Consider the following 11,440-nt stretch of genomic DNA (forward strand, 5'->3'; position numbering starts at 1 on the left):
CATATTGGGCATCAAAGTGTTCAGTAGACCCCTGGCGTTCATATTTAGGATGTTTTATGCTGATACGTTACGAAATGTGGGGCATATAATGGGGTAAAATTCAAGCTTTGTGACGATTTTCAGAAATTTGATAAAAACTGTTATGTTCAGCATTGCTTTGCAGTTTGGCAGTTTGTAGTAGAAACACTTATTTACCCATATTGGATTCGTCAGAATGTGTACTTTCTGAAAATATATGGTTTTCTGGGGTCTCTGTACTGTTAGGGGGGTCTAATGTCGCATAATACACACACCAGGTGCTTATATTGCAGCAGCCAGCGCGTCAGCTGTGAAAATGTATATACACTATTGTCATTTGGTGGTCTCTGTGCGCCACATAGTTTGGTATATCTATGCATATTGGGCATCAAAGTGTTCAGTAGACCCCTGGCGTTCATATTTAGGATGTTTTATGCTGATACGTTACGAAATGTGGGGCATATAATGGGGTAAAATTCAAGCTTTGTGACGATTTTCAGAAATTTGATAAAAACGGTTATGTTCAGCATTGCTTTGCAGTTTGGCAGTTTGTAGTAGAAACACTTATTTACCCATATTGGATTCGTCAGAATGTGTACTTTCTGAAAATATCTGGTTTTCTGGGGTCTCTGTACTGTTAGGGGGGTCTAATGTCGCATAATACACACACCAGGTGCTTATATTGCAGCAGCCAGCGCGTCAGCTGTGAAAATGTATATACACTATTGTCATTTGGTGGTCTCTGTGCGCCACATAGTTTGGTATATCTATGCATATTGGGCATCAAAGTGTTCAGTAGACCCCTGGCGTTCATATTTAGGATGTTTTATGCTGATACGTTACGAAATGTGGGGCATATAATGGGGTAAAATTCAAGCTTTGTGACGATTTTCAGAAATTTGATAAAAACGGTTATGTTCAGCATTGCTTTGCAGTTTGGCAGTTTGTAGTAGAAACACTTATTTACCCATATTGGATTCGTCAGAATGTGTACTTTCTGAAAATATATGGTTTTCTGGGGTCTCTGTACTGTTAGGGGGGTCTAATGTTGCATAATACACACACCAGGTGCTTATATTGCAGCAGCCAGCGCGTCAGCTGTGAAAATGTATATACACTATTGTCATTTGGTGGTCTCTGTGCGCTACATAGTTTGGTATATCTATGCATATTGAGCATCAAAGTGTTCAGTAGACCTCTGGCGTTCATATTTAGGATGTTTTATGCTGATACGTTACGAAACATGGAGCATATAATGGGGTAAAATTCAAGCTTTGTGACGATTTTCAGAAATTTGATAAAAAACGTTATGTTCAGCATTGCTTTGCAGTTTGGCAGTTTGTAGTAGAAACACTTATTTACCCATACTGGATTCGTCAGAATGTGTACTTTCTGAAAATATATGGTTTTCTGGGGTCTCTGTACTGTTAGGGGGGTCTAATGTCGCATAATACACACACCAGGTGCTTATATTGCAGCAGCCAGCGCGTCAGCCGTGAAAATGTATATACACTATTGTCATTTGGGGGTCTCTGTGCGCCACATAGATTGGTATATCTATGCATATTGGGCATCAAAGTTTTCAGTAGACCCCTGGCGTTCATATTTAGGATGTTTTATGCTGATACGTTACGAAACGTGGAGCATATAATGGGGTAAAATTCAAGCTTTGTGACGATTTTCAGAAATTTGATAAAAACCGTTATGTTCAGCATTGCTTTGCAGTTTGGCAGTTTGTAGTAGAAACACTTATTTACCCATATTGGATTCGTCAGAATGTGTACTTTCTGAAAATATATGGTTTTCTGGGGTCTCTGTACTGTTAGGGGGGTCTAATGTCGCATAATACACACACCAGGTGCTTATATTGCAGCAGCCAGCGCGTCAGCCGTGAAAATGTATATACAGTATTTTCATTTGGGGGTCTCTGTGCGCCACATAGTTTGGTATATCTATGCATATTGAGCATCAAAGTGTTCAGTAGACCCCTGGCGTTCATATTTAGGATGTTTTATGCTGATAAGTTACGAAATGTGGGGCATATAATGGGGTAAAATTCAAGCTTTGTGACGATTTTCAGAAATTTGATAAAAAACTTTATGTTCAGCATTGCTTTGCAGTTTGGCAGTTTGTAGTAGAAACACTTATTTACCCATATTGGATTCGTCAGAATGTGTACTTTCTGGAAATATATGGTTTTCTGGGTCTCTGTACTGTTAGGTGGTCTAATGTCGCATAATACACACACCGGGTGGTTATGTTGCAGCAGCCAGCGCGTCAGCCGTGAAAATGTCTATACATATTGTAATTTGGGGGTCTCTGTGCGCCACATAGTTTGGTATATCTATGCACATTGGGCATCAAACTATTTAGTAGACCCCTATGTTTATATTTAGGATGCTTTATGCTGGTAATGATACATGGACAATACGATGCTGGAAAGTTGAAGCTTTGAGGCAATTTTCAGATATTTCACCAAAACCGCCAAATTTGGCAAAGCCTTGCGACTCAGTAGTTTGGAGCAGCAAGGCATGGGTACCCATTTTAGATTCTGTAGAATGTGTACTTTCCAAAAATGTATGGGTTTGGGGGGTAAACATATATTTCTGTGTTTTTACCCCACAAAAATGCAGACAATGTGCTGATTTTTCATTAGCTGAAGTTACCCACAGGACAATTTGTATGTGCTAACTTCATTTTGGGGCCTCTAAATGCCATATACTTTGGTAAACCTATGCACAGTGGGCACCAAACTGTTTGGAGGACCCCTGGCAATCACAATTTGGGTGCTTTTTTGTTATACGTAATGATACATGGGCGATATGATGCTGGAAAGTTGAAGCATTGAGGCAATTTTCAGATATTTCACCAAAACCGACAACTTTGGGAAAGCCTTGCGACTCAGTAGTTTGGAGCAATAAGGCATGGGTACCCATTTTAGATTCTGTAGAATGTGTACTTTCCAAAAATGTATGGGTTTGGGGGGTAAACATATATTTCTGTGTTTTTACCCCACAAAAAATGCAGTTAATGTGTTGATCTTTCATTAGCTGAAGTTACCCACAGGACTATTTGTATGCACTAACTTCATTTTGAGGCCTCTAAATGCCAGATACTTTGGTAAACCTATGAACAATGGCCACCAAACTGTTCGGAGGAACCCTGGCAATCATATTTAGGGTGCTTTTTCTTGGTGCATAACGATACATGGGTGATATGGTGCTGAGAAGTTGAAGCTTTGAGGCAATTTTCAGATATTTCACCAAAACCGACAATTGTGGGAAAGCCTTGCGACTCAGTAGTTTGGAGCAGAAAGGCATGGGTACCCATTTTAGATTCGGTAGAATGTATACTTTCCAAAACTATATGGGTTTTGGGGGGCAAACATATATTTCTGTGTTTTTACCCCACAAAAATGCAGTCAATGTGTTGATCTTTCATTAGCTGAAGTTACCCACGGAACTGTTTGTATGCGCTAACTTCATTTTGGGGCCTCTAAATGCCAGATACTTTGGTAAACTTATGAACAATGGCCACCAAAATGTTCAGAGGAACCCTGGCAATCATATTTAGGGTGCTTTTTCTTAGTACGTAATGATACATGGGTGATATGGTGCTGGGAAGTTGAAGCTTTGAGGCAATTTTCAGATATTTCACCAAAACCGACAACTTTGGGAAAGCCTTGCGACTCAGTAGTTTGGAGCAGAAAGGCATGGGTACCCATTTTAGATTCAGTAGAATGTGTACTTTCCAAAAATATATGGGTTTTGGGGGTAAACATTTATTTCTGTGTTTTTACCCCACAAAAATGCAGTCAATGCGTTGATTTCTCATTAGATGAAGTTACCCACAGGACTATTTGTCTGCGCTAACTTCATTTTGAGGCCTCTAAATGCCAGATACTTTGGTAAACCTATGAACAATGGCCACCAAACTGTTTGGAGGAACCCTGGCAATCATATTTAGGGTGCTTTTTCTTGGTGCGTAACGATACATGGGTGATACATAGGTTTTGGATAAAGTTGGTATTTGGTGTGAAATCTTCTGTGGAGGATTACATTTATGGCTGAATCCAACAATGATGGATTGACACATCCCTAATAAAGGTAAATATACTTTAATCTTACATTTGTCACTTCAAAATCTAGGACTAAACAGCAAAATCATTGATCTTATCCAAATTAGCAAATTGTTTTATTCACAATATCTTTGACACAACACTGCCCCCAACAAAAGTTATAAATATAAAAAAAAAAAAAGTTTGAATTCATACACAACCATGCTGTCTTGTGTTAAATCCACTGCAGCCTAACTAAAAAAAAATATTGGCACAGATGCCTTGCAATGTACAACTGTATTAGTTTCCTTCTCATAAATTTTCCTCAGAGGATTGGTTTCCTATCAGTCTGTGGTGGCATAATATCCATGTGTGCAAACACTGTAGATTATGAAGTTTGCTTCTTTTCATCTGCACGTGTGGCTGAAGATCCCTTTACTTTTGAAAGATCCTTTTTATGTTCAGGCTTTTTGTCTGCCAAAAACAGAAAAATAATAGGTTGTTACAGCTAGGTAAATGTAAATGTCTGCCAAAAACAGAAAAATAATAGGTTGTTACAGCTAGGTAAATGTTTCATATAAAATTACCCAGTTATTTAAACCAGTAATACCAATTGGAAGAGTGATTGAAGATATCTTAAAGGGATTATGTCATGATTTTTATTGTTTACTTTTTATTTTTAAATTACATTCCAAATAATTCACTCTACCATTCAAACTTTTATTCTTGAACCAACAAATGTATTTTTTTAGCTGTAATATTCTGCCTGATTCTGAACTTTGAGAAAGAGCCAGCACTTCAGGGTGGAACTGCTTTGAGACAGCTATTGTTTCCCATTCCCATGGTATTTCACCACTACCGAGGGCCCCACCTAGAGCAAGACATGAGAATAGCACCCAAGCAGAAAAAAGCAGGGTTTTTCCTGGGGCACCTTAAGCAATGCCAAACAAATCCTTCAGCAGACAGGGCCGGATTTACCCTTCTTGCCCCCCTAGGCCCAGCTACTGTGCCGCCCCCCCCCCGCCCGCATTTTCTGGATGTGAATCTTTTTCCAATCAGGACATTTATGCAAAAGTGGATCAGATGGATCAACTAGCAGTTAGGCTTGTTTGAGATTTATCTATATATATTCTCTATATATAGACACCTTTTTATACATAGATGCAGAGAGAGATGTGTTTTGATAAGTTTGTCAATTGTGCTCCAGTGGGCAGCCGCAGCATCAGTTAAATATTTATTATAAAATAAAAAAGTCAAATCTTGGCAGCAGCATAATCTTTGTAGTTCCTATTTCTCAGCAGACATTATCCCTTATAATACATGAGTGATACTCAGAGTTCCCTGTATAACTCAGCCTGCAGCCTTGTGTCTTCATATGGTCACAGAACAACCCCGTCAGTAACTTCTAATATCCTTATCATTTACAGTAGGGGGTACATTATCCATTATAATACATGAGTGATACTCAGAGTTCCCTGTATAACTCAGCCTGCAGCCTTGTGCCTTTATATGGCCATAGAACCCCTCAGTGACTTCTAATATCCTTATCATTTACAGTAGGGGGTACATTATCTCTTATTATACATGAGTAATTCTCAGAGTACCCTGTTTCCAGTTGAAAAGATCATTTACAAATAGAACAAACTGTGTCTGATGTTGCACTAGGTACTGCAGCGCAGCTGTTCTTATAAGAAGCAGTTTCTGGCCGTATCTGCTGCTGCACAAGTCTGTATGTCAGATAACAGAAAACCAATATGTTCTGCTGAACCCTGCAGCTAAGATGCAAGTCAATCACATTTTGTAAACAAAGGAAAAGTGTAAGGAAGGAAACCTAATTCTGTTATAGGTTGAAACGAAAAAGGTCCCTTATGTCGCACTCTTGTAAATTTCTTCTTAATGAAATATAATAATCATTAATTAAATGGAGTAAATGGATTTAAATTAATTGAAGTTTTTAATTTCATCACACAATATATATATAAAATCATGTACAAAATTCATTTATCAAGTTTCATATGTAGCCATTAATTTATAGCATTAAATTCATATTATTAGTTTGTTTATAAATATTTATTTCATCTTGATTATCGTAGCAGTAACTTAAAGCATAAAAAGTTCTAGATTAAAAATAGACTAATTGTGTAATAGAACTGAAATGGTTTTCATTTTGTAGGAAGCAGGAAAGGGCCATAAAAACATCTGTAACAGGTTTAGAACACTTGTGATTCTGCACCTCCAGCAAATCTGCAAGTTGACTATGACATATTTCTCTACATGGCCGATATACAGCAGATCTGCAGGGGAAATGTTAAATGTACATACCAGCTAAGGAACAGATCAGCTTGCTGGGACACACACAGCACGGCAGAGGCAGCAGCAGCACGAGCACAGAGAGGAGTGGGAGGGGGCGGAGCCACAGCGGGAGATAGGCAGGAGGAGCGGTCCTAAAGCCAGCCGGATCTATCAGGAGCAGCCGACTTACACAAGATGTTAGGGGGCGCCTTCTTGCTGCCCCTAACATCTTGCCACCCTAGGCCCGGGCCTAGTGGGCCTTTCCCTAAATCCGGGCCTGTCAGCAGAGGTGTCAGGTAGCCACTATCTGGTTAGCTACCCATTGTCTGCTGATGGGCTTCTGGGGAGGGAGGCTGACATCACTCCAAATTGCAGTGTAGACAAAATGTCTAGCCCCATGACAAATTTCAAAATTAATATATATATATATATATATATATATAAAAAAAAAGTTCTCTCTTTTAAAAAAACGGATTTCAGTGCAGCACTCTGCTGGAGCAGCACTATTTATTGATGCGTTTTGGAGAAGAAAAAAAAAATTCTCTGCAACAGTATCCATTTAAAAATGAACTTTCTAATTGTTTGGGAAGCAGGAACAAGGCCTATGTAGCAATAGTTTGTTGTCTCATGACAAGGTCTTTTGGAAAAGGTGTATAGGGAGTGGGTCCCTGCTTTTCTTGACAAAAATGATTTAATACAAAACGAACCATGAAAAAACCCCACATAATTACCTTGATCTGTTTTGGGCTGGTTTTCCAGTAGCGCCTCTGGCTGCTCACACCATAGCTTGTAATTTGGGTTACTAACGAAACGCTTAGTAAGTCCGCAAGATAAGCATCTTACAACAGTTTTCCGTTGCCCACGAAGTTCTGAGGATACAAGGCATTGTGTAAGCAAGTTAAAATGTAAAGATAACACACACATCTCTCATTGCTCACTGCTTTTATTATTTTGTTTGATTTCAAAAATTGGGTTACTCAAAAATGTATTATGCAAAGGAGTGTAAAGTTTTAGTAGGTAGCACTGTCGCCTTTACAAAAGAAGACTAAAAAGAAATGAGGCTATTTACTGTAAATATTGAGAACCTTAAGCCCAACACAACACACACAATAAGTCCAGAATGGAATACATATAGTACAGGTAATCATCAGTTCCACCCGTTTCCGTAACCCCAGCAAATAGGATAGTTTGTTCACACAATGCAGTTTTTTCTATAATGGAGATGAAAGTTTTGCACAAACGCAGCCCATTCAGGTTTCATAATCAAAAAAAATAAAAAAATTACATTTAAAGGGTGGTTCACATTTAAAAGAACAGTTCAGTGTGAAAATAAGAACTGGGTAAATAGATAGGCTGTGCAAAATAAAAAAACATTTCTAATATAGTTATTTAGCCAAACATGTAATCTTAAATGCTGGAGTGAGCGGATGTCTAACAGAATCCAACTTTCTGCTTTGCAGCTCTCGAACTCTTAGTTAGTCAGAGACTTTAAGAGGGACCACATGGGACATAAATGTTCAGTGAGGTTGCAATTGATTCTTAGCATTCAGCTCAGATTCAAAAGCAAACAGTTATGACCCATACTAAACAATTCCTTTAAGTTACATTCTAGTATGTTATAGAATGCCCTATTTCTGCAAATATTCTACATGGTTTTTTTTTTTTAGTGTTAGTCTACAATTAGCCTATAATTTTGTAATTGCTACTTGCTATTACTTACCTTCTTAATCAGCCCTTCACATATTCAATAAGTAAATAAGGAAGTCAAGTAAACAAGACCCTAGCAACCATATAACTGCTGAAATACCAAAGTGTTGAACAGAAAATTAAATAACTAAAAAACCACAGAAAAAAAATAAGTGAAGACGAATTGTAGATTTTCTCAGAATATCAATGTCTACTTCAGTAATCCACAACCAGTGGCTTGCTAGCAAAATGTTGCTCACCAATCCCTAGTATGTTGCTCTCAATTGCCTCAGCAGACACTTATGTTTGAATTTCAGGCTTTGAGGCTGGTTTTAATAGCATACAAACTAAGTATACTGCCAATTAGAGCCTCCTGTAGTCTGCCAGTCCACACAAGGGCAACCAAATAGCTAACCCCTGCCCTTGTATGGCATTCCCAGGAAGTTTTTACATGCTGGTATATTTTTATATATGAATGTGGCTCATGGATAAAAAAGGTTGGGGATCCCTGTCTACATCATACTGAAAGTTAAAGATAAACTACCCATTTAAGATTATGAATGGCTACTTGCCTAATGTTATAGTGTATTACTATTTCTACTGCCTTATATTCATATATTCATATCATAGTAGTAGAAGCATAGTATAGTAAAAAATTGATATAGTCAGTTGCAGCTATATATATATATATATATATATATATATATATATATATATATATATATATATATATAATGCTGCAACTGACTATATCAAAGTTTTAACTAAACTATGCTTCTACTACTATGATATGAATATTGCTAATTGTTGCTTTAAATCCTAGGAAAAGGAAATCATGTTTTTTATTTGTTCTTAAAGGAGAAGGAACCCCCAAAATGAATAGGACTAAAAATGCCATGTTTTATATATTGAACTTATTGCACCAGCCTAAAGTCTCAGCTTCTCAATAGCAGCAATGATCCAGGACTTTAAACTTGTTACAGGGGTCACCATCTTGGAAAGTGTCTGCAACATTAACATGCTCTGAGCAGCTGTAGAGAAGCTAAGCTTAGGGGTTGTAGCAAATTATCAAGCAGAAAACAAGGTTGGTCTGTCATACAAGCTGATGCTACAGGGCTGATTATTAAATTTGGATGCTAGTTGCACTGGTTTCTGTGCTGCCATGCAGTAATTGTCCATATTAATTACTAATCAGCCTTATACTGTGACATTTGTATTCTATGTGTACTGTATATTTTGAGTCGGTCCCTAAGCTCAGTAAGTGACAGCAGCACAGATCATGAGCACTGAATCAGCAGAAAAGAACATGGGGAGCTACTGGGCTATCTTTGGAGACACAGATCTTTACTGCTAAAGGACTGTGGTTGCCTGGGGTTGGTACAGAAGCCTATAACATAATGTACAACATTTCTAGCTTAACTTTCCTTGTCCTTTAATTTCTTTATGTTTTTCATTTTTATTTTGCTTAACTTTCTTGTGGAAAAAGAAATTGGTGTCCACTGACTATAGCAAATACTTGAAAATTCCAATCACTGAGAACTGGTCAGGAACACACCAAAGCAAGTGTTTCCAATTGATCCTCAACCAAAACTGCGAGGATCAGCCATTGACAGCTCATTATTCTCAATTACGGCTTTCCCAAGCAGTAACCATATGTCTCCCACAGAGCAATATGTCAGTTCATCTGCCTTAAGGTGGCCTTTTCAAGCAGATAAAGCTGCCGATATCGGTCATTTTGACAGCTTATTTGACAGTAATGTCATGATTATTATTTATTTAAATTATTTAAACAAGTAATTGAATAATTTTAATATGTAACCAAGTAATTTTTACTTACTTTTTTGTCGCACTGTTGAAGTCACACCAGATATAAGCAGAGAGCTGCATTTTTTACAAATAGTTCTTTTGATAGATGGGTCCCTATAAAAGAATATATATATATATATATATATATATATATATATATATATATATATATATATATAATAAAGATTTTTAAAGTGTACAGTAGGGGTGCACTAAAATTTATATGTAGATGTGAGACAAGTTAAATAATTCATCATCATCGGCTCAAATCTTGTGCCCGTATTTTGCTATTTACACCTAGCGGCTGGTATAAAGTTTTACAAGGACTTGTAGCAGGCATAAAATAATGCTAGAATTGTGCCTTTTGTGCTCAACACTAAAGTCCCATTAGCACAACGCATAGACCAATATCAGTAATAGATGTATAAAAATACTTACTGTCTCAACACCAATCTTCTGCCAATCATTCTTTGAGTGTGACAGTAAAATCTAGCCAGCTCGACATTCTCTGGGTTTTGAGCCAAAACACAATGTGCAGCCTTGGGAAATGAAAAAAAACACAGCTATTTTATTTTTTAAAAAGCAAAATATAACATTTATGTATAATATGTATAGCTTACCCTCCACATAGCTGCAAGGCCACATATAAAATGTAAAAATAAACATTGTTTGTAATTATTATTCAAAGCAAAATATGCCTGTGCTTTGCAATTTTCTGTACTGCTGGTTCTGACTACATGTACCACTAAAACAGCATTAAGTGCCCTTCCAGCCAAGACTCCATTCCTCACGATGCCACAAATATTTCTAGGATTCTCCTTCAGAATTCGGGATTAAAAAATTTCGTGTTTTATATGTTAAGATAATTGCTATTGAAAACAGCATCTATCTGGCCTTTCTGTGATCCAGACTACTGCTCCAGCCAATGTTTTGTGAATGGAAGATATATAGATAGATATGAAGAAGGCAAATTAAATAAAAGTCATTTTGCATGGACATGCCTTTTAAGTATAGTGGATAAAAAAATTACAGAGAATGCAGGATGATTTACTATTCTCTTATATACAGTTCAGTTTATTGCCACTACATATCACATTATCTTAAATGATTTACTTACCTGGTATAGAAAGCTCAGTCGCTGAAAAGCTTCTTTATCTTTAATTTGAGTTGTCATTTTTCTGTGAATTCCAGAGTGAGAAAGTATTTTCAGTTCTGTGAATTAAAATTGGAAATTTCTGTCACAACTCATTGTCATTAAGTCCCAAAATAATTATGGTGTCACTGTGTTTGGTTAAAATATGCACATGTTAAGGCTTAATGCAAATCTCATAACACAACCCCACTCGCGAATCACGACTTACCTGCACTGTTCCGCTACTCGAACAAAGCTAGAATTAGTCCCACTTGCGTTGTCCGTTAACTTATTGTGTGTAAACTCGCCTCTTTTAACCCCACTACTATATTACCAGGTAAAACACGGTAACTTCCGGTTTAATGATGAAGGAAAGCGACTTCCTGTCACTAGCCGCTCATGCTTCCATCCAATTCCAAACATCGCTCAGTATGGGCATTCGTCACTTC

At 37.4% G+C, this 11,440-nt stretch overlaps 1 protein-coding gene across 1 annotated transcript; it reads right to left on the bottom strand.

Moving 5' to 3' along the window:
* Positions 1 to 4,190: 4,190 nt before the first annotated feature.
* rpp21.S (ribonuclease P/MRP 21kDa subunit S homeolog) lies at positions 4,191 to 11,255 on the bottom strand (the record flags this gene model as incomplete). The annotated part of the gene is given in 6 exon segments (NM_001095738.1): positions 4,191 to 4,549; positions 7,099 to 7,236; positions 9,891 to 9,973; positions 10,298 to 10,398; positions 10,977 to 11,071; positions 11,221 to 11,255. Coding segments are annotated over 5 exon segments (465 nt in total). The 3' UTR covers positions 4,191 to 4,463.
* Between the last annotated feature and the right edge of the window lie 185 nt (positions 11,256 to 11,440).

Source organism: Xenopus laevis, chromosome 2S, assembly GCF_017654675.1.
Source record: "Xenopus laevis strain J_2021 chromosome 2S, Xenopus_laevis_v10.1, whole genome shotgun sequence".
Classification (NCBI taxonomy): domain Eukaryota; kingdom Metazoa; phylum Chordata; class Amphibia; order Anura; family Pipidae; genus Xenopus; species Xenopus laevis.